The 27,098-nt window shown below is 42.6% G+C and overlaps 1 protein-coding gene across 2 annotated transcripts in view; it reads right to left on the bottom strand.

Moving 5' to 3' along the window:
* Positions 1-27,098, bottom strand: part of EYA2 (EYA transcriptional coactivator and phosphatase 2) — a 97,975-nt gene continuing 70,877 nt past the window's right edge. For both annotated transcript variants that reach the window (XM_086760540.1, XM_086760539.1), the window contains exons 10-16: positions 16,810-16,899; positions 10,185-10,243; positions 7,801-7,961; positions 6,707-6,821; positions 5,969-6,090; positions 5,071-5,171; positions 1-1,022 (exon numbers count right to left, since the gene is read on the bottom strand). In XM_086760540.1, the coding sequence (XP_086616666.1) occupies positions 942-1,022; positions 5,071-5,171; positions 5,969-6,090; positions 6,707-6,821; positions 7,801-7,961; positions 10,185-10,243; positions 16,810-16,899 (729 nt within the window). In that variant the 3' untranslated portion in view covers positions 1-941. The remainder of the gene's footprint in view (positions 1,023-5,070; positions 5,172-5,968; positions 6,091-6,706; positions 6,822-7,800; positions 7,962-10,184; positions 10,244-16,809; positions 16,900-27,098) is intronic.

Here is a 27,098-nt window from a genome sequence, read left to right as displayed (position 1 = left end):
TCTCTCCCAGCGGACACGGTCGCTGTCTTCAGTCTGTGCCCCACCAACAGCCAGAACAGCTGGCTGTAGGCTCGATCTTGCACCCAAGGAGCTCCGTTCAGTCCTTCTGGCCTAACCCCACCCTGAAATGGGGAGTATGTGTTCTACAGGCACCTCTAAATCCAAGAGTGGCTGGAGAGAAGAGAAGGCAGGTAATACAGTCCCCCAAAATGTAAACATGTTTTTATTTAATGCCTTTCACTCATCACAAGGTACTTTTTTCCCACCCCCACCACCAAGATGGCAGCATAAGGCACGGTATAGACACACGCACAGCCCACATACCATCTCTGTAGGATTTTAAAACACAGCTGTAGTTCTGACCAACAGTACCATGTGTCCTTATTAGTAATGTACACAGTATGATTCTCTCCAGAGTTTGTTCTGGAGAAGTGAGCTATTAATTTAGAATGGTAAGACTTTCCCCACCCACCCACCCTAAAAAGCCAGATTAAAAACACAGGTACAGAGCTTAATACCAGAGTAATGAGATTAGTTCATAAATTAAAAAAATTAAAAAAAAAAAATCAACAGTTTCATTCTTATTTTCAGAAGGTCCCACGTGATGTGATGTACTGTGCAGAGACTCCTTACTCTGTCCTCTTCCCTTTTCAAAAGCAAGAAAACTGACAGGTAGACCCAAGACTTCTAGTTTGTCGTTGACGGCAAAGAGGCAGTTGCAGCTCCAGGCATCTGGCCTAACCATTAAACTGCAGGATCCCCAGCGCGTTATCTGAAGGCTTTTCCTCTGTCCAAAGGAAGAAGAACTTGATACAATGTTCTTTGGCTGCAAGTTCTCAAAGGCTTCCACTGAAAGGGTTCTCCTTCAAAAAAAAGAAAAACTGTAGTTGCTGTGTAATAGTTTGAGTGAAGCCCTCACAGTGCTAAGATGCTGGGGTCTGCTACAAATATTCAAGTTCCAAGGCGTGCCGAAGAGCTTCCAGGTCAGCATGACAAGAGATTCTCCAGAATGGCATGTTGTGCTAGAGTGAAACCAAAAGAGGGTATTTTTTGTTTAATACTGAGATCAAAACAGCTTTCTTAGTTTGCACCCTGAGGAACAGAGCTCTGTGCTTGGGCCACCAGGCAGCCATGGTGTCACCAGCAAGGGGACTCATCTTAGGGATGGAAGGGAGCGGGGAGGGGCTGTTTGCTGATACATTTCTCCTACGCAGAGAGGAAGATGGATCCTCCACAATTTGGGAGTGTCCTGCTTCAGAGATGATGTGGGCTGACTTTCTGAATGTACTAGCTACTGAACTACTCTCCCACTTCTCATGGATTATTAGGCACGTTTCTAGAACCGAAGTACTCCTAGAGACACTCTTCTTGCCACTCAGTGATGTTCACCTACTGTAACAAGTCATACAAGAATGTTAGGACTCCAGAAAGCATCATAGCCCTACCCCACACCACCAAAATTGGTCTGCTTACTACTAGTGAAGGCTGCTGCCACTGCCTCACAGATGAGTAAACAACATATATCACAAAGTTGAGTTATTAACATTTACAAAAATGTAAAGAAAATAACATAATACCACATAAAGTCAAAATGCTTTCTAACCATTCCCTTTCCAAGTTAACTGGAACAGCAGGGCACACTGCACTGTTTGGAAACACTGGAACTGGTAGAATTCCTCAGATCAATTATTTATTCAGCGTAACGCTACTGCCTCAGAGAAAGTCTTGCATGACAGCTTGTCCTCAAGAAACTTCCCTAATTCCTGTTTTTGAGAGACTGCCTTATCTTCTTCTCCTGCCTCCTTGTTTTTCAATTAATATTTACTGTGATAAATCTAAAGTAACGATACAAACACCCAATTTCTAACCAGTCAGTTCCCCTTGAAATCTTAGTGCCTGGACAAAATGTGGAAAGATCAACTATCTGTGACCTACTCTATCTTCTTTATACCTTGTTTCATCTCCTCAAAATTGTGAATATACTCTAGGAAAACCAGACTTGCATTTGCAAGGACAAAGTAGTACATATATATTTTTTTTTTAAGTGCTGTGAAACAAGCGCAGTGCTGTTATGCAGGGGGCCTGAAATGGAAACTGTAATCTGGTCAGGTACAAACGGTACTCCAGCACCACTGCACTGACACAGCTCTGCAACCCTTAGCAACAGCGGGGATCCTGGTGGTCGCCTGCAAAGAGATAACCTCAAAATAATCAGAACTTGCTTAAGTTGTGAAATACAGCTTTTCTCGGTATGTTCTGGCGAGTGTGGGGTTTGAATTGGATCTGTTTCTTATCCAAACCAGTTAAAAGTAGTTTCACTTTACATCAAAGGCACAGCTTGTTTCTGCAGTTAGATTTTATAACAGCATTTGGTATTGTGATTTTCTTAGCTTCCTCCCAAAATACCAGTGTCTGTACAGTCTGTGATATGTCCCCAGTAACAAACGTCTAAAAAGCCATAACTGACAGAACTTACTCCCCTTCCAGTGTGGGAATAAAATTTCTGAGTGTTTTATCACTGTAAATAATTCAACCATAAAAACACTGCTTCTGGATAAATAGCTTAGACACAGCTTCGTACACTTCCTAGGCAGTTTATCCTGATGAAGGGAGATGTTTCTTTCCCAAGTGTACCTACCTGTGTGAAAAAAAAACTCCAGTGGTGCCAGATGTTTGCTTTACAGAGTGTCTATTTACACTCCTCCAATGTTTACATAAAATTCAAGCTTCCCTCTGGTATGTTGCCTACCAGTAAACAAATGTTTCCTTCAAGCTATTTATCAGTGTGTGTAGAGACAGCAAGCAAACCCAGACAGCTGAATCCACTGCTCTGCAATTTCACTTTAAGGGGAAAAGTTATTTCCTCTGCCCCCCTCCTCCCCTGGTTGTTATTAACCCCCTTCCATTAAATTATCTATTTTTCTTTCTTAAATTAGAGGAAAACTTGGCCTCCCGGCCACTCCTGTTGTTCAGCATTTACAGATTTATCACTCAGCAGACAGGTGAAGAAAAATGACCCACTAAACTGGAGATACCATCAGTGCTGTCAGCAAAACAGTGAAAGGCTCTCTGCCTGCCCCTTCTCCACCCTTCCCCTTTTTTCTGTATAAAGCTCAGGTGTGTAGAAGCCTTGAGTAATGATTGTCATCAGTCAAAGGAGGTGACAGCCCAGCAAAGAATCTGCTCTACTAATGGGAGAGCTTCTTAGGCCAGGAGACACAAGCAAAAGGGCCCTTGAAATCCTGCCTATAGACGGTTGTTGAACCTTCCCACTTCTCCACGCAGCCAGAGAGCCCCTGCAGCCTTTGATGCAGTCACGTTCACTGACCCGCTGCCTTTGAAGTATGGCACTGGGCTGCCCAAAGCAGCAGGCTATTATCACTTCATTCCCAGTCACTAATTTTGGACTCTTCTCTGACAGCTCCTTAACCCTTCATGAGCTAGAGAGCCATCTGCACATTTAGTTAGTTTTCCAAGGTGGGGAGAGGTGTTGTTGCTTCCATTGGCCAGGGGAAATACACTATAAAAATGAAGGCCTCTGCTGCTTTGAAGATGACCTGAGATACAATTCTGGGGACAGAACATGTGCCAATCACCTTATTTGCTGGGATCCCTTTGTTCCTGGGCGTATGCACCAAAAAAGCTCAAATTTGCTTGGAAAGTCTTTGCAGGATCTTCATTCAGATGAGACATCAGATCCTCCAGCACAAAGTACATCACAGGAACTCAGCTGAACCATTTTGCACATCACCTGAGCTACAACAGTCATCTGTGTGCCCATTAAAAATGACCTAGTTTGCTGAAGATGGCACTTAGGCAGTCATCTCCTGCATCTCACCTCATGTGCAATGCTCCTGAAGCAAACGCAGCTCAATCACATTTCTGCAGTCACATCAGGAGCACGAGGCACCGGATGCACAGAGACATCTTGCAAATAACACTGCCCATTAAGGAATTGTATTCCTGTCCCTGTAAAGCCAAATAAATGGAGATTCCAGGCAGGCTTCTGTTCTAAAGATCAGGAAATCACAACTTTGGCTGTTCAGTCCTTACATTGTACAACTCAGCTGATGTACCCGATTGCTTTCTTTCGGGTTTTTGGCTGTTGCTCTCCATGTTTCTACCACTTCCTGGGTTTCTGTAATACACTGACATCCCACGAGCACGGTAGAGGGTATTCCTTGCTGGATCTCCAAACCCACCCCTGCTCTGCAAATCACTGTAAGTAGAACGTAAGCTTTGGTCTTCTCAGATTTTGCTTTTATCTTTTTCAAGCTCTGGGGTTCCAGCTTCTCTCCTCTTACAATCTACCCAAAACAAAAAAAGCTTCAGCTGGTCCCTAAAACTCCAGTTCTCATTTCTCAGTGAGTGGCCTGTGGATCCTAATGACTGGAGGACTCAATGGGATGCACAGGTTTTAGTCCATTTAATCCTGTCTCAGGCTACGTATGCCAGTGGGTCACACCTATGCAGTGAGCAGGAAATATTACTGAGGGCTTGTTATTCCTGATTGTCCCGCATTTGCAGTTTCTGTTCTACTTTGTATTCAGTACGACTTGCAAATTTCATTTTGCTTGAGAAATTAATCATAAATGCAGCAACTTGGTACTAGTGATTTGGTATTCGCTCTAATGACGTTACACCTCATGATCTCAATGAGTCACAAATCAAAATACCTGCATGTATATATGCGTGTTCTAGTGAGTAATTCAAAACTAATTCCAATAATTCGGAATTTACAAAAGCAACATCTGTAGATCAGAAATTCACCCTGCTTGCTCATCTGAGTTCACACGCTGGAGTTTTCCTTTTCATGTGTTTAAAGCCATCTTAATTAAAAAAGGATGATTCCTGGAATACGTGACGCAGCAACTGCCTGAAAAGTTGCACTGGCTGTCAAGGCAGGGGAATGTACAGGAGGAAATTTCTCATAAGGCTGTTGAATATTTTTCATATTAAGAAAACAGACCAACTGTAAACTGTTTTAAATGGAGAGAGCTTCAATAAATAAAGAAAGGGTCATGGAAATTAAAACTTGGGAGAATCCAGCATGGCATCCACAAACTGTACCTTTTTTGCTCCCTGTTCCTCTTCAACACCATCTCCTATTACAATGTACACGGCTTTCCTTCCAAACCTTTGCATTATTCTTTCAAAACAGCTCTCTTTCCCTAAGCAAGAGAAGAGAAGACACATTTTTTTATCTGGACATACACAGCAGGTGGGGCTAATGATCAGGTACTGGAACTTGCTCCTGCATTCCTCATTTTCATCTGAAGTTAGAACCCAACTGAATCTTCATCTGAGAAGGACAGTTACTAGCATTTTATCAGCCAAGGTCTCTCAAGAACTGCCAGTTTTCCATAAGCTTTGTGACTGATGCCCTTCTTAGACCTGCAGTCGGTAGACTGATGTGACTCATGGCATTCAGTTTCAAAAGCCCTCTTTTGTTCATTCTGGTTGCAGTAAAAACATTAAAATACAAAGCTCCGAGGTTCAAACTCTTACATCAGAAAGAACAGAACACAAAAAAAAAGCCCCAAGCCAACCCTAGCAGTATTCACTACTCACAAAGCTTTGTGAAGCTCACTCAGCACTTGACCCCTCTGCAAGAATAAGAGAATCCAAACTTTTTCTGTACATAACAGGTCCAACCAGACTGCCCTCCTCCTAGCTGGGTGCAGGTGAACATCACACACACAGCAGATGCTCCATAGGCTCACTCCCTCATGGAGACACTTGGGAAGACTTTGATGGTTTGGTTTTTTTTGTTTGTTTTTTTTTTTTTTTTTTCCAGTCTGTACTAGCTTAAGTGTGGGCAGTCAGGATGTGAATTAGAGATGTGTAAACACGGAGCTAAAAATAAAGCTCATACATTGCTTGCTGCAATCAGGTTGGACAGACGTGCCTGACTTAGGGACAAAACTTCAGTCTGTCTTCAGTGAGGCCTAAGTTAGTGTGCTCTTACCTGTTTTTGTTGCACTGTAAATGTTTTCAATGGGGAAAACGGGACCTAGTCCATAGAGAAGCACTTTAGCGAGAGCTGGTATAAGCTGAGTTGTGGTGACCAACACATTCACACAGTTAGGCCTAGAAAACAGAAGTGAGCAGAAGTTACAACCTGTGTTCCTTTCGTTCACTCTAGACTGAAAGACAGTAGGAAGCAAACCTTTCTTGCAACTGGAAATTCCCAAGCCATTGGGACATTATGCAGCTAGAGGCAGGTAATGTGAGTACTGGCAATGTCTTTTGATCAGCTTAGCAGAAATGAAAAAAAAGCATAAAAAAACTAGTAGCAGCGACACAGCCTTACTGCATGCGTGCCAGGATCTATTTTGCAGGAATTTAAACACCATATTGTAATGTTCGTGCTGCGTTCTTTGAGTGAACATGTTCAGGGACAGAAGGGTCCTTTACTCCCTTTCCTACTCTTTTCTAAATCTGCTCACATGAAGAGCGTGCCACAGATGAGGTAGCCAAGGAAAGGCAAGAAAAAGGACTGTTTTTCCTTTCGTTCAGTTCTTCGTCTCAAGCTCACCTCGACCCTTGATAATTCCAGTCTGGTAAACATGTGCAGACAGGCCTCCCACGGGTTCGGCCAGCAAAGTCCTACAAATGTGTCTCGATTTGTTTAGAGAGTGAAAAAAAAGGTAAGCAAAGGAGATCCTGGATCAAGCCTGTAGGCAATTTTTTAAGCTGTTCTTACCGGGAATGTATCAAATTCAGCGCCTTCAGGGCATGTGTGAGCCAGAGATCAGTCAGCGCTTCAAGTTCTGCTCTTAGCTGCAGCCAGGTTTCCCTCTTAGGAGCTCCTATTAAACCTGTAAGCAGAGAAAGCATCTTTGCAGAAGCACAGAAAGGGAGCTGCATGGCTCTGTATGCAGCATGCCAAAGGGCTCCTGCCTGTGTTCTGAACCCTGTCTCTTCCACCGCCCTTCTCCTGGCCCTGGTGCAGGGCGATGCCCACTGCGATGTCGCTCCAAGGGTCTGCCTTGAGGTACACGAGGCCTGACTGCAGCACACTCCTATGCTACTGCAGCTCAGCTTCCCTCCTCTCTGGTGGAATGGGATCAGTCACCTGCAGGCTGCGGGACCTCGTTAAAACACCTTTCCTGGAGTTAGCACAAAGCTTGCACAGGAAGTGATCAAGAGGATGAAAGAGCTGTGTATAGCATGTAGTGGCTTGAGCTGGGAGACATCTGAAAACAGGATGGTTCTGTTTCTCCTGAAAAGCTATGCACCATTTCCAGTACACGTGGGTAGACTACGCCTTCAAACAAAAAAAAAAAACACCTTGTGGTGACACTCTGAGTTTTGCTTCTTTCTCTTTCTAGTCAAAAACCTGGCACTGAAGTCTTAAAAGAGAAGCAGAGCAGCCTCTTGGAAGAACTGCCTGGAACTAGACGAGAGGAAGGAGCCCAGAGCACTGGTATCTGGTGGTACTGTTTTGGGGGACTTAAGTAGTTATAAGAATGCCTTCAGATAGAGATCAGCCATGTGTTCTGTGGGGGAAAAAAGCATATTTAGTTTTGAACTGTTTGCTTGCTTACCAGACATTTGGGAAAATTGGAGAAGGTTGCTTTCCTGCCAAAGAAATTACAAAATAAAGCCCCACACTCAAACTTGAGTCCTCCTCAAAACACTAAACCACGTATTTTAGCTTGTCTCCAGTAAATCCTGTACAGAACCTTATTTAAGGATGACTGCTGAAACACTTGCTCTGTGAAGTATTCTTATCACGATGCCCTCTACACCTCCACAGATGAAAGGCACGCTTTTTGCCTGGCCAGAGACACTTACCCCCTACATTGTTTTTGTAGGTGTTGTACATCTCTTTCACCCGACGGTAGCGGAATGCTAATTTCCTCATCCAGTCAACTCCCCCGTGAACACCCGAGCCCAGACACAGATTTGCACTGGCAGTTGAACTGTGAAAGCCGTCCGCTGAGAAGTTGTATGTACTGGGAAGGGAGAAGGAAGGGGAGAGGTCAGTATAATTACAGTCTACACAGTGCCAGCAGGGAGTGGAAAGAATTGTAAAGAAATGTGGAGAAAGTGGCAGCAGAGATACACACAGGACACGCTGCACAGAACAGGAGTTCATCTCTAGCACGGTTAGTGGCACAGATTAAAACTGTTCTTACTGCAAACACAACGCAGGTTACTTGGCACTCCCTGCCAATTCTGAGGTTCTCTGGACTACAAAACTGTCCTCAGGTCACTGAAACTCCTCACCTGCCTCTCATTCAGGCTGCCAAGGTAACTGCAGAAATACTCAAACCCTAAAGAAGATTCTGGTGTTTTCCTTCTAACTGCTTGGCTATATTGCTAAACAGGCTCTGAATATGCATTAGAATAAGAAAAAAAATTAAGAAATTCACTGAAGGAGCCTTAATTGCCTGCAATATGTAAAGCTTTTTTTTTTTTTTTTAAACTGAGTTAATATTTTAAAGCAACTCTGGAGTAATTACCACAATGAACTGGGGGCAAGCGACAGTTCCACAAACACCTTAAACACGCAGTTTATCTGAAGAAAGCAATCCTGCCTTCTACCAGGCATTTGTCCCTGTCTTCAGCCCTTCTTGGTGTTCCTTTCTTTGTACCAGCACAAGCATTTCTTCAGCACTGAGGTGAATCAGATCAGGGAACTGTTCCAGTTAAACGATAACACAGCTTTAAAAAAAATCAAGAAAGTTGCTTTTCAGCTGAATCAGTTCCCTGGCTCGGGCGGGAAGTGGGGCAAGGCAGCACACAACGAGGCCGTACCAGCTCATGCCATCTTAAAGTGTTTACCAGGTGACAGCATCAGGATGGGTTTCAAGGTTTGAGCAGATTTCAGACTGAGCTGCGATGGAAGAGAGCAGCCACAGCTCATGGCGTACAGTTGGCTGGAGCAGGTCACAGAGCCTGTGGATTTGGACAAACTGAGCTTGAACCAGAGCAAGGCAAGGGACAGAAAGGCTCAGTGACACAGACCCACCCTTCTCAGCTGCAGCTTGAAGTCAGCTCAGCGTACAGTGCTTCTGACACCTGACTGGGGGAGCAGCTAGTGCTTGTATATTCACATCCTGATTTACTGCACAGTAATTTCCCCTTCTAGAAAGCCCTGATGCCGCTTTATTTCTGTATTAGAGCATCCAGATAGCAGTTTAACATGCTTAACATACTTCAGTCAGCTCAGCTTCACTTGCCACACAGACAAGCCGTGATCAGCTGAGAAGTATTGCTGAAACAACTGAAACCACTCAGGCAGGGGCTCTTCACAGGATTCAAGATACGCTGCTAGCATAAGGGATTTTTTTGTTCACTCAAAGTAAGCGCACTGATTGAGATAAAACCCAAATTAGTGTTTTAATCAATGCCTGAACAAGTACCCAGACTCACTCCCTTGCAGGCCACTGGAGCCAAAGGACCTAAATATACATGTGCCGTTTCAGTGCATTGCAAAGTACAAACCAGCATTTCAGTTACAGCAAAAAATCTTCCAAGTGTTCTCTGCAGAAGAAGTCTCTTCCCTAAAACACTTCATTGTTTTCTGTGCTGATTCTGCACCAATTTCTCATAATAACCAGCCACAAAAACACAAATTGTAAAGCTCTGTATGAGCTCTGCATATTTGATTCTTCTGCCAATTACCATGACTCTGCAGACAACACTTTGGGAAAGGCAGGCGTAATTATATAGAATTAGTTTTTATGTACACAGTGACCTAACTTATACAGATAATGTTTGCTGCAGTTTTGATATAAGTTCCTACCAGTGACAGGGCTCTGACACGGCAAGGTCTACCACGATCCTCACTACTAAGCCCATTCATTACAGACCCAGCAGTGGGAAACTTTTCAATCTGGTTTTGAAGTGGTCTGGCCACACCTGTGCCAACTCGCTGGCCAAATTGTATCAGAAACTAGTGTAGTCTGACTGGAGTTCAGCCTGATTTTAGATATATTTCCCGGAGTGGTTCAAAGCTCAGTATAGACAGGGCTTGACTGTAGGCACTGGCATATTAACGTGAGAAAGGGGACTCTGCACTTCTGTGTGCTTAATAAATGCAGACAGCATGGAGCCAGGGAGGGCAGAGGACACAGCTCAGAATGTAATTTTACATCACTGACCAGCCCCCTGCTATTTTCAAACAGCTGGGGACTACCTGACCTGCAACTTCCAGCCTGGACATCCCGTACCTTAGATCTTGACCATTATCATCTGACGATACATCGTCTATGTGGATCTGGTCACAATCCTGAGAAGTGTATGAAAAAAAACACAGCAGTTAAGTAAATGCTTTGAAAAAAAATATGAAAGAATGTGATGAAAAATTACTTTAACAATAATATTAAGGAGATAAAATCTTACATACAGCTAGTATTGTCTGGCATAGTCTAGCCAGTTAACTGTTAGGAACAGGTATCACACAGCACGTGCACAAAATATGAATAGACAGAGCGTGTGTGCGTGTGTGAGATCTGCTATTATCTAAGGGCACAACAGCTCGTGAATAACACAGTAAGTGAAATTCTTTCCTATGCAGACAGGAGGGAGTTGCTTGTGTTTTAGCCAGGAAAACTGTGGTTTTTTAAACTTTGTATGCATGATAAGGCAAAGATTTGGCAGCCTCTCTCCCTCTGAGAATACTGCTTTGGACAAGAAGTGTATGCCCACGTAATGCTCAAGGGGAAAAGATCCGTCCCAAAGAAATTTCCAAAGATGCCTGTCCTGGTGGTGTTTTCCCAGTTCCTTCTGAGGGAGCTGAGCTTCCTTTGATGTGCAGGGAAGCTGGGCTGAAGCACTGAAGGTGGCACCCTTTCGTAACCCCAGTCAGAGAGAGAGGTAAGGATTAATGTGTGTCAGTAATGAGGAAATCCATGCACAGGAAATTTAACCAGAATATACACTTGGAGCTCAGCCTGCATGAAGTATGTGCTCCAGATCTTATCTCCCTAAATTCTTCATTGTTTTAATGGTGGAAGCCCTGCCTCAAAAATTTAAGAAATGTTATTTTTTTGGTTTCTTTCCTACTCTCAGCATTAAGATTAGAAAGAGAAAAATCAGGAAGCTTCTTCCACCACCTTCAAACTCCTTTCTCCATGACCCTTGCAGGTAAGAACAAAACAGAAAGCCTTCAAGCTGATGAACACTATCTTTTGTTCTGGCTGATTTTTTCAACAGAGGTAAAAGCACTTGGTACAAGAGGACCCTGAAGTCAAAACAAGTTCAGCTAACCAAGGTACAGTTAGCTTCACCACTTCAGTATTCTATAAACCACGGAATTTGTCTTACCTTTCTGAAACAATTATGGGTTTTATAAATAAAACTCTTTCCAAAAAAGAAAAAAATCCCCAAACAAGTAACCAAACTTGCTATCAATAACAAAATGTCACAGATAGCTCTTGTCCATAATCATGAGACTTTCTGCACTTTTTTTTAGGTAATACTCAAAGACAGGATTTTATCTTGTTCTCTTAGCAACCCATCACTGGAGTGTGCATTTCTGTAGGTAATTGCAGCCAAGCAGCTCAACAGCAGATCTCTGCTGGCACCTCTCTCTCCTCCACCCCCATCATTTTTTGAGCCCCTCTCCCAATAGCCTTTGTGAGCCATGCTGGGATAATATTGATGCAGCCCACTCCAGTTGTATGATGCAGGGCATTAAGTCAGGGGAAAGGTATTTGTGGAGGGATCTGTTTCTCTCATTTGTGAATGAATTGTTCTGGACACTGAAGTGTGACAACAGTAGCTCTCACATTTCCAACTTAATAAAATACCATGACACTTGGTGAGACGCTACCTCATAGTCCGCCGGCTGAGCCTATCGTGTTACTGGGTGAAACACAGGGAAGCTGGTTAAAGCACGAATGTGGACCATGTTTTACTACTTGGTTACGAGACTAATTTTTCATTCTTGCAGAATTTCCTTGAAATCTTAGTCAGTAGGGAATCAAGGCAGGATATCTGGGCTGCTGAAAAGGAAGGTCCAGATTGTTCAAATGAAGTCTGCAATGGGGACGTATCACAGTTTTCACATCTGCTGACTTTTAAAAATAGTACTCTAGGATCTTAGTGGTATATAAACTGAGTCAAACGTCTAAGACCTCAGTCAGCCCTTGCCAGCTCTGGGAACTGAACTGTTTTTACTGTTGTGATCTCTCTCGGTCAGTCTGTGCGACACAACCTGCCTCCAGGTGGGATCAGACCCTTGTACCCACGTGTAACAGAGCCTGGGCTAACGCAGCTTTGAAATGCTACTGCAGGCTTGCGGAAAGCCTCTGCTGCCTCCTTGTGAAATACAAGCTGTTCCTGAGGAGGCATCGAGAAGCTCCTTCTGTTACTACTTAGGCTCCCTCTGAATACTCTCAAGGTATGTCTCGTGCACATATGAAAACAACTTATGAACACACAGGTTGTCTATTTGTGTATCAGCACTGTGTTAGATATTTTTCATCTCGTGGATTCATTATCAGTCAAGCTTGCATCCCTCATTAGGCAGGGAGTTCACAGTTCCCAGAACACAGAATCGCCAGGGATAGCTCTGAAAGGTAGTACCTTGTAAACACACTAATCCCCTTGTTTGTTAATTCCTCATCCCCTTGTCAGTCCTCCTGTCCTTAATACCTGTTTTCCAGAGTGCTAGACAATAGTATCTCCAGAGGGACTGTGGGTGGAAAGTACTGTTCTTTAGCCAGCCTTGCACTGTGCAGAAAAGGTGTCCGGGAGAAAAAAAACACAACCCTGGAAAGCCCAGAGTTCGTATTTTAACTTCACTGTGATCTGTAACCCTGGGCACTCCTTTTCTCCCTAATTTCCCAAAGAAGGAACAGTGAGAATACGTCCTTTCAAGTGAATATTCGCTCGTATGTTCTGCTGTGATCAGAGCCCTTTGTACACAACACCTTGCATGGCCCACACTTGCAGACTGTAGGGATTTAATCTGCCTGTCCCGTTGCAACTGCAAGCAGAGATTATGTGGCTGACAGGCATCTAAGCGCTACAGGAGTGGATGAATTAGTGTGGCAAAACCAGACTTGTATGATTTCAACACATGGCTTAGCAAACACAGAACTTGCTCGCCTGGGTTGTGCTGCTATGATGTCCAGAAAGGAGCAGTGCTTGTGTCACTGCATCCCCTGGAAGTGCAACACACTGGCTGCCCTTCTCAAGGTCTGGTGCTGTGATTCTTCGCTATGGGGCAAGCACACCACCAAGCTGTGCTTCAACAAGCATCGACCTCCTACCCTGCGCTAAATCAGCTGGAAAAAAAGTCCAGCTTCTAAGCTGAACAATTTAAGAATTAACTGGCTGACAGAGAATCTCTTTCCACAAAAAGACCAAAAGTGTTTGCTAGGACTCTTAGGTCTAAGGCTTCTCCAGTCACCCACCTGCCCTGGTGACCAGAGATGAGCCTCTGTCTCTCCAACTAGCCCCAGGTTTGGGATGACTCGAATGGGAAACTGGCCTCTCTACCAGGCTGCAGCACTAAGAGAGCATGGGTTGAAGCAGGTTATCTGAATGGACCTGCTGGTTCTTCTTCTCACACATCCAAGATTCCCACTCTCAAGCATGGGAGGGAAAACGCATCCAGACAACGCATCCACAAAACAGTTGCCTGACTCGCTTCCAGGAAACCACTGAAAATGCATAAAGCCCTGGCTAACAACAGGGTCTCAGAATTTTTTTTTTTTAATAGAAAAAGGGGAGTATTCCAGTTCAGGCTTCTAATTCAGACTTCGAAGCCAATTTTTTTTTTTTTTGCTAGGATGTGAAGTCAGATCTTCAGCAGCCTAAGGAGGATCACACAAATGCTAGTAAGAGCTGCTGCTGTCTATGGACAAACGTTTCATCCTCATCAGGCACTTTCTGGGAATGCTTCAAAAGAGCTTTACACCCTGGCAGCACCTTCTGCACAGCACTGAAAACTGCAGCCAGCAAAATAAACCATTCCCTTGTGTTAAAGCAAGGTAATAACTGATTTCCTTGTCCAACCTGCTTCTCTGGCAAGGATGGGTGATATTTCCTCCACTTCTCCCCTTGCTTTTGCTGTCAGGTCCAAGGCCACCCATGCTTTTGTCGGTTCAGCCTGCTATGCCTCCTAAAATGCCTGAATTTGTCTATGGATTTGTGCCAGAGAAATATTTTGCTATGTTGAGCATTTTCTAGTAAAAGTATTATTGCTTTTGTCTTGAATGGGACAACTATCCTACTGCCTTCCCAGTTACAGCTTCTTTCACCCTGCCCCGACACAGAAGATGGTCAGAAATGGTTTCAGCTTCATGTGGTTTCAGCTTGTTCTCTCTTGTACAGGCCAGTGTTATACCACAGGATGGTGCTAATGTATACGGTAATGTTTGTGTCTAGAACTGAATCAGCTTTTGTGCTTGTTTTTTTTTATAAATTTCTTTTTTAAAGAGTATCATAAATCCTTTTTTTTTTTTTTTTTTTTTTTTAAGTCCAACACTTGGTGATGTACAATCCTTAAATATCACTTCGTGAATGCTCAAACCTGACTTATTTATCATCCTAAACAAAGAGTAGGATGGTTAACGAACAGAGACGGATGACTGTTGTTGCAAATTCTTCCAAACTAAAACGGCTTTTTTTGGAAAGTGACATTTTGTAAAGAACATGTACTTCTCTTGAATTCTCCCTCATCCCTAGTTTTTCCTCTTCTCTTTCCAGCTACCTGGGCCATGCATCATCATTTAGAACACTTAGCATTTTTACCTTGGTGCTGGACCTAAGATAAAATTGTCTCACAATGCGATCTCTTTGCTTGTTTCTGTTCTGGCTAGCTGGAATACTACTTGTTTTCAAAAGCCACCTGGGTCCAGCAGTGAGTTGTTCTCACCTTTAGGTGCCTGTGCTGTCCCTTTACACCCTTTGGCAAGTCCATTAAGGCTATATTGACTCACACATTCAGCTGCCAACTTTGTGTTTCCCAATTTTTTAGTAAAAGCAGGTAAGCTGATAAGATAGCCTACGAAATCGGCAAAAATTGCTTTTCTTTTCTCACGCAGCAACAAAACAGCACTAGTAACATAAATGTTATTTATCATAGCTATAGCCCAAACTACTTAAAGATAATTTCCCATAATATTTTGCTGAAAAGATGTGTCCTGTAGCACCTCTCTTCCTGTGTTGGAAATAGAGCCCAGGTATTTTGCAGAAGGTTCTGATTTCTATTTGGACACAGTGCTAAACTTTACCTCTTCACTGGACTCAGTTACAGTTATATTCTTCCTGGAATTGGAGTCCTGTATCTGAGAGATTTTTGTTTAGCTTTTGCTTCCTTATTGTCTAGAAACCACAAAAGAAAAATATCTACAACATATTAACTTTTTGTAATTAAAAACTTTGCTCTGCTGTAGTGGCTGAAGAAGAACTTGAGAGGCCACGTGAGACAAAACTGACCTAAGGACTCTGCTTCTAGCAGTCAAAGCTGTTACTGACTGATAAGTGTGCAGAATTTGACTATGGCCAGACAATGTGCTACTGCATTTCATGTTTTAGAGCGGTAAGTGAAGCAAAGAGAAAACTTGTTTTAAAATGATTTGGCAGCTTATACTCTTGCAGAAGTCTAGATAGGCAAAGGGTTTCTGGAGGGTGGCTCTGTGCAGGACATGGAGCTTTGTTGCGCCACATGTTGAGACCTGATGGATGAAAAGTGCTGGTTGCTTGTTCAATGTTATCACTACTTATATAGCGCCCAGGACTCCCAAACAGCATTTCTTCCCAACCCCCACCCCACCAAGAGAAGGATTTTTTACTTTGCATGTTCTGTACCCTCATCACCAACTCATTTGAAAAAAAGCTGGAAGAACAAAGGTCTGTCAGTTCAGGTGCTATCCACTACTTGTCTTTGAAAGGAAGTAAAAATTCTCAGCAAGTGAAACCTCAGCAAGGAGACAGATGGCAGGAAAGGATGTACCTCCACAGTGCAATTAAGCAGTGAAGGAACCAGAAGGTTCGCTGAACTCATCAGGTACAGAAAAAGTTCTCTCATTTCATCTGGCACAGAAACAAATTCTTCCTTTTTCAAGTGAAGAAAAAGACCACAGAAGTCTGCCCAGGAATGGCAGGCTTTTCACCTCCAAACACCTCCAAGACTCCAAGGTGCCTACAGCACAAACTCCATCTTACTCACTCCATATGTGACTCATTCAGACTATTTCTACTGACTGTAAATGCAACCAACTTTTCATCAGTGCTGTATGACTGTTTCTCAGCTGGTGACAGACTTCCACTAGCATCACTTTGCTTTAATTTTATCATATATTCAAAAGGATTTTCGCTTTGTATAAGGCACAGTCAGCTCTACCCATGCCACAAGCACGAAGGAGTTTTTTCTCTTGGTCTTTTATGTTGAAACTCCCATAGTTTCATCCTGCCGTGTGCCTGAGCTTGAGCAGACCTCCTGCTCTGTGTGTGCAAACAGAGCTGCCTCAACAACAGAGACCATTTTTAAAACCTCTGCATTGGCTTATAGCTAATTGCTACCTGCCCCATATGATCTATGCTAATTTAGCTTAATAAAATCATTAAATAGCAAATTTCAGGAGAAGTGGCAGCAATATCCACATTATTAGATTTAGTAAAACTGCCAAAAGCCATCATTGTTACCGTGTATCTAGAAAAAAAATTCCTTAACAGCATGAAGATGTCAAAGGGATACATTAAAGTATGCTTCCAATAAATCATTTAAGGCCCATTTCTTTGGGGTCAAAAATGAAAGTTTCTTGGCCAGAAAAACAAGTTTGTAGACCAGATGCAAATTATTACAAAGAAAGATATTAAATAAAATAAGCAGCTACATACCTCCAGGTCATTAAAGAACAGATGTGTATCTGCAAGGTTGAAGATCATTTCTTCCATCATAAGACCTATCCGCACAGACGTTGTAGTGTCCTGTTAGGGGAAAATCATGTTTTTTTTCCATTTGCTTTGATTTTCTTTTCCTTTTTTTTTTTTTTTTTTTTTTTAGGGAGGGGAGGTAGGAGATCTTAGAGCAAACATAGGATCTACATGTTCCTGATACATACACCTGATAGAGTATCTACTGTCCTCAGCAGCACACGTGCACCTAGGCAGGAGATGCAAGAGCAGCCACACTACTGCAAAGCCCCTCCATCCCCACTGAAGCTGCCTACTTATTTAACAGCATCAGCAGAGTTAAAACAATCCCATCCTACCCCACAAACCCAATTACAGCACAATAAAATGCTTGTCCAAGTATGACTATTCCTGCTCGGGACAGCGTGTGCTCTGCAGTGGTATAAAGCAGAGCCAGAACTGCAGCCATAAGGGCAGTTACACCCAAACAACTACATAGATAAAAAAAGACAAACCATAGCACATTAAAATCCTGGATCATCTATCACTCCAGCTAGTGTTAGAAATGGCAATGTGCACCCCACGCTCCTGCCTGCGTGGGCTGGCTGACTGGGACGGTTTGATCATTCTGCCATTTTCTTTACCAGCAGACCCCGGCCTAGCTGGGTGTGGGCCTAACTCAGCCCTTCCCCGAGAGGGTCACAAACTGCTTCCTAAAAGGGAAGGAAATGATGCAGAAGCTCTGGCCGCCTGCAGCATTTTTAAAACACACTTTCTTAACGATTAAGAGAATGTGAAAATGCACATGCCAGCAGCTCTAAAACAGCTTCTACACGTTCTCAAGCACGTGTGAACTTTCTCACATCCAGATCCTGCTCCTAACAACATCAGCAGCGAAACCTTAAATAAATTCCCCTGGAGAAGGACTACACTACCGGCAGCTCCACTGTAGTGAGTTTAGTTGATTCGGTTTCGAAAATTAATGTTTCTCCCTGCGCCTTGCTACCCAGCCGAGACACTACAACTGCCTGTGAGAGGGCTGTCACTTCATCTCCCCGCCAACTCAGCCAGCGCAAGCTTAAATCAGCCCAAACTGACGGGGCTGACTCTGCCTGACCAGAGAAGCCACCCACAGACAATCCTGCACGGCAGAAGTGGCTGACACTTTTGGCCAGGCCATTTAGCTTTCTTCTGGCTTGGAGCTACATTAACAGCCGACTGCCTGCGCAAAGCAGATCCACCTGGTCCTCCAAGCCACCTCTGGGAGAGGAGATGGCAGCTGCTGGGCTCCTTCAGCTCTTGGCTCACAGCTTCAGAGCTGCCCAACAGGCACTGGGCATGCCTCTGCGGATCTACTGCTCTTAAACACAATCCAGCGACCCACTGGAACCAGCCTGGTGCGCTGCGATATTAACTGAGTCTCAGTCACTTTTCCATGTCTCTCATGCATAAAATCAACCACCCTTCCCACCTGCAAACAACTGACTTTGTTTCTAAACCCACAGGAAAAGCATAGAAACACACTGATGCAAACAAGGTCATCAGCAGAACATTTTCTTATTCATTAAATACTTCAAAAACACAGGCAAAAATAAACTGTGGTTAATCTGATAAACACTCATAGCTCAAAAGCATTGTGCCAGTTCAAACTAAACAACAACAGACAACTAGGAAAAAAAAAAAAAAAGAGCACTCCCCCAACAGACTTTTATTTGTAATTCATCTTCATTAGGCCAGGGATTTCTCATCTTTATGTTTATGTGGGTGGTTTTCCTCCACTGCAGTTACAAGCCATGCTAAACCAAGGCAGATTTAATGTAGTCTTTGCTCTAATTTTCTGCAGATTTCTGTGGAGTCATGTTATTGCATGACAGGACAGAAATAAATTAGTTGAGGAGCCCTAACAGGGAGCACAATGTTTGGAAGATGACTACATTTCAATCAACCTTCGCAGCAGATGCTGTTGACATGGATGGTGTATTACACACTAACCTAATTATTACGCATTCTTGGTGTAGTTCTCTAATTAGAGCAGAAAGGCTGTGGTTTCAGCCATGTGTGTGATTCACAAGCATTGTGCCCATCTAAAGAAAAGCTCCGTCACTCATGTTTAAACATGCTTGTTGCTGTCCCAGAAAGAAGGGTACTTTCTCTTCTGGGCAATAAGTAAACTTCAGCAGACTTGCCTTGAACATGTCTCTAACTTTATGCCCCAAACTTGCTCCCCTGACAAGGCACAGGGACACAGGAGTAATCAGGGCATCTGACTGTGGCCCCATGCGAACAGCACTGAATCAAATTTTACTACCCAGGTGTAGCTACACGGGGGAATTGTTTTGAAGAAAATATGCTGCCAGGAAGAAATGATTTTGTAAAATAGTTTTTAATGAAGCAATTTATTTTTATACATTTCAAGGATCATTAGCCTTTAAAACTCTTTCAGGAAATCTCATTGGTTGGTATCTGTCATTTGTCCTCTAGGTTTTGTCTTCAGCTTTATTGGTATTAATCACTAATGGGGAGTAGGAAACATTTCCACAGTGTATGAAGTGACCTTCTCTAAAACTAAACAGTATGGAAGTTAAACTGTAGATGAGAGGGGAAAAAAAAAATCTTCCTCTTGAGATAGAGAATATGATGGAATGAAAATAAAACAGAAAAATGCACTTTACCACCCAGAGGGGAAGTAGCTTGGGGAAATGATTTGGCATCACTGCTTTCACAGCAGGGACATTTCCTCTATAGCAAGGCATGCTTCCAAGTCTCAAAGAGGCTGATAAAGTTAAAAGGCAAATCAGCACTCCCAGTATGAAATAGGTGTCTAGAGGCACTAGGCCAGGGTTCCACTGGCAGTTATTTATTTGCATTACTGTAGCATCTAGAAGCACTAGTCCCAGACTTGAACCCCACTGTGCTAGAGGCTGTACCCACACAGAGGAAAATACACAGTCACTACAGCTTTCAATCCAAGTATGAATAAAGAGGAAAATCAGGCTGCCAGGAAGGCACCAAAATGAGATAGGTATAGCAATCAACGTCTTGTTCAAATTCTCTGTGTAAATAATCTGAAAGAGAATGATGAAATTTATCTGAAGATGTGGATGGAGAGCTCTTCCTGGGCACAGAAATCTTGTACCACTAAAGGATATCTCTATGCTGCAGGGGATGCCCTCGTGGACTGCTAATGCCTACATTAGAGCAGTGTGAGTTTAGCAGAGCAACATAAATTTGCCACATTCATACCAATGATCCCTGCTAACACATCCTTCCATTGGAAAAGTGCACCCTGAAGCCCCGGGAACAAGCTTCCTGAGTAACAGATCTATCCAATGTTTTCTGATGCATACGAAGTCCAAGAAGAACAGACCACAGACAGCTTGAAATCAAATCTCCTCCAGGAACCACTTTTAACAGTGAAAACAGATTAATCTAAAACCTCAACCCTGAGTGCTTGTTTAGTAACTTTAGAAGACCGAGGTCCTACCCCTCTGCTAATCCACTGGTCATGCATTCACAAACAAGGACAATGAGAGGCAGGGATAGAAAGTAGGCAATAAACTCCTTTTGTAAATAAAACCTCCAGCACCACAGCGTATCCCTATATTCCTCACCTCTGCCATGCACCATTGCTGGAGCTTCCTTTAGGGGCAAAATTAAAGAGCCACACAAATTACTTTTAGTGCTAACCTCTGGTGCTCAGACATGACAGACCAGGCACGCCCGACACTCCAACACACACCTTAACAGGCTTCTTCCCATCAGCTGCGGGAAATAAGGACCAGGGAAGAAGTGGTCATTTTGAACTGAGAGACTGATATTCCCCCTCCTCAACACAGCCCTCACTCCCACTTTTAATGAACAGGAATAGTAGTTTCAGAGCTGCCCATTTCTGCTTAGTGCACATCTTGAGGGAACTGAGAGGTAAAAAGCCCCCATTCCCTAACACTCCTTCATAAAGAATACAGGATCAAAACACACAAAGAGTAAGATAAGTTCATTTTTAGCATTTTGGATAAAAAATGTTTGCCCTAGAGAGTATCCTTGGACATGTCTCTCTGCTGTCTCTATCACAGCCATGACCTTCAGCTAAGGACTGATGGGCTATTGCCCATTGCTGGCAACGGCCACACCTTGTGAGCAAGGTCATTTTCACTGTAAGCGAGGCACTGCCAACTCCCAGCTCCGCATCTGCTTGCTTTGGGCTAACTGTGCTGCCTGTTCAGCAGATAGTCCTACGAGAGGAAAATACGGGCAACAGAAGCATGTGGAACACGCTACAGAGGAATACAACAGTGTCCATTCACCAAGGGGAACATTTTCTTGCATAACCCAACATCATGAGCTGATATATTTGCTCTGCTAGTTGCACACGCTGTTCCTAATCCTTGAACTAGTTAGGTACGTTTGAAGCTAAATGCACTTTAAAATTACAATTTGAGTTCAATTATGTCCTCCAAGCTAATAACACCTTGCCTAAAATTAATTTGTTTCCATGTTGTCCCCTCATTTTGAGTTACAGGATGACAGAAGATCGCTAATAGGAGGTTGTTGAACAGCCTTCAGTCCGTCTTTGCTTGAAGATGATTTCCACAAAAACTGGAGGTAAGCAAAGAAGAAATATTTCCCTATCAGGGCAGTGAGTTAAAGTGGGAAGTTAGGTCTCTTCACTGCACGAGAAACTCCAACTAGTCTGCATTTTAGCAAAGCAAAGGGAATGCAGAATGTGCAGGCATACCCAAATTAGCTTTAAGCTACCGAATGGGGGTACAAAGAGCTGCAAGTATGTTGGAGCATGTGCTACGTAGGTCACCAGACCCCTTTTCAGGAGCTAACCCGCACAGAAGCCTAAACTGCCGTATTTTCACTACTAAAGGTATTGCCGTTACCTACACAAAAGCCCACATGCAGCAACGCTTGAAACTGCGATGTCAGCATTCTCCTAAATGGCTCTGTATTAAATCCTTCTTACCACTGCTTCCCTGAAACACGGAGATTGATTTTTTCATAAACTGCTTATACTTGCCCTAGAGTATGCATTAAAAAGACATGTATTTGTTAACACCTGCAGCTACTACTAATCCAGTTGGCTGGAGGTCCACAGCCAGCTCTCATCTCTTGTACACTGTAATTTTGAAAGGAAGAGGGAAGCAGACTTATCTCTGGCAATCTCTCAAGTGCAAGTCACTCTCACCTCCAATCCTGGCTCCAAAGCCCATTCCAAGCCGCTGCCTTACAGGTACCCTGTTCAGACTTGCAGGCCATTAGCAAAGAGGTAAAGCTGGCTCCTTTGAGATGGATAACAAATCATCTCGTTGTCTGACTCCGCTTCTATTTAGCAATGTGCCAATTAACCCGACATTCAAAATGTTACGACAAAGCCTTTCTGAGCCTGGATCCTGAATTCAGACCTCCCTCCCACCCCTGCTTTAAAAAAAAACAAAATAAAGCCCTAGTATTTCAAACTAATCAGCCTCTTCGAATCTCTGCCAAATACCTGTTTATGCCATGAGCAAATAATTACTTTTCTACAAGGAAGAAAGTATTAATTAAGAGTATTCATCAGACTCCTATTCTATAGGGTTTATCTGCTACAGGTGTCAGCCAGAGGTGAGAGACGGATTAGTGTACAATCAAGGGCTTTCTAAGTTAAATCTCCTCCTTGTGGTTAGCTGTTAATAATGAAGTTGTCACCAAAAGAAAGAATTTAATAGTTTTAATTGTGTTTAATTACTTGGAAACTCCTGGAAAATGGACCAGCTTGGTTGTAGTATAAAAATAATAATAATAACAAAAGCAAAGATAAAAATGCCTGGGCCACATGTTTGAACAGAACCAGTCTGTGAGAATAATCATTCTTTGGCTGTAACACTTTACACCTTGATCAGAATTTGAGACATGAACAAGGCTTTCCTACAGTAACGGGAAATTAACCATGTGCATCAGTTCTAATTCAAGTAAGCCCAAGTCTTTTTGAGGAAGAGAACACATTTAGCTCTATTACTACACTTCAGTAGCTTAGCTTGCAATTTTATCTTTTTCATAGACACAGGGGACAGCCAGACAAAGCCTCTCAGAGCTTTTCAAGTGAGAGAGTGGGTATTTGTGAGACAAGTTGTTTTAAGTAACTACAGTAGCTCAGCAGCTGAAATGCATTTCAGAAGTTACTTAAGTGACTGCACTTTTGACTTTTTAAAAAAGGATTGTCCTTTTTCAAATAGAATCACTCAGCTTTTGAGGCTTTAAACTTTTTTTTTCCCCCCAAAATGTTTTACTCTAACATTGATATACCCAGGTTTATTAGACAAGCTACCGAATTTAAATGAATAGTGTGTACAGCCACCACAGTGTGACCTTGTGAAAAGTCCATGCTAGATGGAGAGCAAATACAATTTCATCCCTTCAGATACCTTTTCGTATGCACCCTTATTGTAACTTAGGAGGTACTTCCAAAGTATTGCTTATTATTTCCTGAAGGACTGTCTTTTTACTGGCACGTATCTGTTCAGAAATGGTTGGGGACTACACCTTGGAAGTTATGCCAATGAGCAAAAGGGGATGTCAGTCACTAAATCCTCACATTCAAGAGCACACAGAGGCTGAAAAGGTTTTCCTCCCTCTCTAAATGAACGATGATTAGGGACAAGCAGTAATGACTACACTAATTTATCCAGTGTCTGAATTCATGAGTTCTGAAATGGATTACAGTCCTGCGGGAATACTGTACTTAAATACAGGTTAAAAGCTGGGCCATTATGCTTGAGGACAAATGGAAATTATTTTTATTTAGTAATACAAAAGGTTTATGACCAAAAAAATCTACAAATAATTTATTTTTACTATACAGAGCATAAGTGTCAAAAGGAGGAGTGGAATTTAAACCAAATGTGTCTTCATTCCCTTCCCCTCAACACAGGGAAATCACTGTATTTCTATACGTAAGCTGTTAATAGCTCTGTGAAAAAAACACAAAAACTCCTGGAAAGCCTGGTGGAAACACATCGCAGTGTGTAATTCTCAGCACATCTGCATATTTTGCACGTGCAATTCCTAACACAAGTTACATCCCTTTGGTTTTTTTTAAACTATTTTTCCTTTAAAAAAACAAGTCATGATTCAGTGATACTGGAAAGCAAGTTCCTGTTACTCATGCTTGTTTGACAATCTAGCATTGTTTCTGATATATATTTTACATCAAAAATAATCCTTTAATACTTCCAAATGCCACACGTGCACTTTGCTTAGAAAACCCTCTGCTCACCTAAGCTCTAGTACAAGAGGTTACATCTACACGAGCTCACAGCATCTCCCATGCCCACCATCTAAGCTGCTGTGGATCTGGTTTTGCTGTTTCTGCTGCTGCTTCTCATCAGCCAGCACAGATGATAAACACAGATGTTTGCTCCTGAAATACACATTTGAAATAATCAAATGGCTGGAATTATTTACTCCCTTCTCTCCAAAAATGAACTAATCATTGATATAGCAGCATGTCTAAAGTAACAGACTTTTTTATTACCTGCAGTGATTGAAAGCTTTTTTAATTTAACTTAAAAAGGCATTAAATACAAGGTTTAGCCTCCAGTGGGTAAAAAAATCTCCAACTTCCTCAGAAAATCCTTTCCAAATTGTATTCATCTTGACTTAATCCATGATCTACTGAGTGAATTAGGCTCTATTTGTTTTTAAAATCTATTTTATGGAGTTCCAAGGACTGTGTTTTCCTTAGGAAGGGCTTATTCTGCCTTTCTGACCAGGATGCCTGCTAGCAGCCCTAAGCATAGGCCTCTGCAGGTTTTTAATGTCCCAAGGTGCCCCACACATATGACTAACAAAATGTAAATAAACACAGCTGAGCCAGTAAGAAATTGGAAGGTTTTCTCATTAAAGAAATAAAATAAACAGATGTCCTTAAGCACTTTGGCTCATGTTTGTCAAAGGAATGGAAAACTCTCAGATGTTTGAACAGCAGTAGTGATATAAGGCCACATCTCAAGCGAGAGAAGAAGAAAAAAAGCGACGGCATGGCACTTAGAATTAACTAATAGTTCTCAAGGGAGGGCACTTTTGATTTGAACCTTAGCAACTTCTACAAATAGTTTTTAACAGCCGAGCAATAAAATGAGGTTTTATTCCTTCTCAGTTTGTAAAGTAGTAAAGGACAGATTCGGCCATTAGAAGCATGAATCACCATCAGGTTTGATTAAATCCCTATGGCATTTCAACCAGGCCCTGGCTTTAGGGTCCTGCAAGAGAACAAAGCAGGGAAAAGCACAAGCTACTTGACGCATTCAATGAAAGCAGGAAAAAAAAAAAAAAAAAAAAGAAAAAAAATTCAACCCTAGGGTCTTACAAGGATCTTGAGTAGAGCCAAGTAGGAACTTTTCAATGACTTTTTTTTTTTTTAAATTGGAAATTACAATTCACTTAAAGGAAAACTTCTAAGAACATATAACTGCCAGTGAAACTCCTGAGGAATAAGGTTTCTTAGATCCACACCACTTCTGGTGAGAACAAGACAGTCCAGTTCACAGACAACGAACATACAGCAGTTACGACATTTGCTTGAAATGCTAGAAAATCATGTTTATGTCCTGTCCTCAACTGGGCCAAGCAGCAACTTTAGCTACTCTGTCCAAAAGGTCTTAAGGCTCTGCTGTTGTTGAAAGACCCTCCCCTAGTCCTTCACATACCTGTGCCCCTGCCAGTCCCTCATCAGAGAGGCAGAGCCCACGTTCACACAGGCTAGGAACCTGAGTCCATGCCCTATCCCTACCTCACTGATATCTGTCTGCTCACCATTTGGACAAATCTCATGTTCCCACTTCTGAAATGCAAAAGCAATTAAAAACTATGGCTATCATAGAACAGCCGCCTCTACATCAATCAAGCAAATACAAGGCAAACTGCAAGTCCCCACTGAAAGCAGCCAGCGGTCACTCCAGGCAAAGTGACCACATAGTCCAGGCTCACAGGCACAGTGTAACACAAGCAATCTACACACCTTTCAGTTAACGCTAACAAAAATCTAGAACATGACCTTGCATGACTGATTTAAAACTGGGACATCATGTGCTTTATTATTTTTTTTGCAGTATGTTTTTCTTAATTCAAGCCAATTCAACATGCTGAACAACCTCAGAAAGTGCTATGCATCTTACAGGGAATTCTACAGAACGTAACTCCCAGGTACCAGCAGACATCATTAAAGTACTGGTAAAGATCCAACACAATTCAAGAATTTAGACTGTCCTATGTATTCAGTTCTTTAAGTCAGTGCTAAAATAAAATCCTTTCCATTTAGTTCCAGAATTTCAGAGTCGCTTGCATGTAAAGATTAATTTTAACTCCAGATTTTACTTTACTCACCATTCATTCTGACACTAAAATCCCAAGGAGTGTACCAACACAGAACAAGAACACACATTCTGGGAACAACACAAAATTCTGAAAGAAGGTATTAGCTTCACACATGCCCCTCAGCTAGGGAAAACAATGCACCCAGTGCTCCCTTTTTTCTTGATAGCCGTCCTTCAAAAAGCATGGGAATGAGTCTACAATATAATACTTAAAATTTCTCAGACTGGAAGAGATGCAGAATGTTTTTTTTAATGCTTTGACAACGCAGATTATGGAACAAGCTTGCAAATTATGTCAGTCAGGGAAAGGGGAATAGACATGATTTCTTTTTGGCACGGGAGTGCATGCAATCTCCTTTTATTGTGTCTGAATTAATACTACCAAAAGAGGCTTTCTGTACTGCGGCTAGCTGCCTCAAACAAATGGCCAAAGCCCTCTGAATTTTCCCCAGCTCACAGGAAAGCCCAACAGCAGTGTTATGGATTTTGTTAGTCAGTGATTTGGCAGGCAGATCTCTGCAGACACAGTAAAAGACTGCAGACATCTTCCTGTTGAATGGGAGCTCTACTATACATGCCTGAAGGGATTAAAAGGGCTTGGTGGACAGTGCATTAAGCTATAATGATGGTCTACATCTGCTGTGGTCTCTAGGCACATGGTAAATATTCTGCACCCATACAGTGATGAGAAGCCTGCAGAACAGGTTTCTAAACGCTCCTGAATATAATATTCAGGGTTAACTGGCTATGGAACTTTTTTTTTTTTTTTTTTTGCCTTTTCTTGTCAGAGGGCCTCCTTGCTGAGAAACCAAAGGGTGGAGAGATTTCCTCAGGTTTGACAGCTTTGCTGCCCTGATCACTTAGACCGTGACTGCGTATGTTTGTGCAGGTATGCAACCATTCAACCATGGGCAAGAA

This window comes from Chlamydotis macqueenii, chromosome 16, assembly GCF_036417535.1.
Source record: "Chlamydotis macqueenii isolate bChlMac1 chromosome 16, bChlMac1.mat, whole genome shotgun sequence".
NCBI lineage: Eukaryota > Metazoa > Chordata > Aves > Otidiformes > Otididae > Chlamydotis > Chlamydotis macqueenii.
Note: the sequence above shows the minus strand (reverse complement) of the source record. Positions and strands in the feature narration are given on the sequence as shown.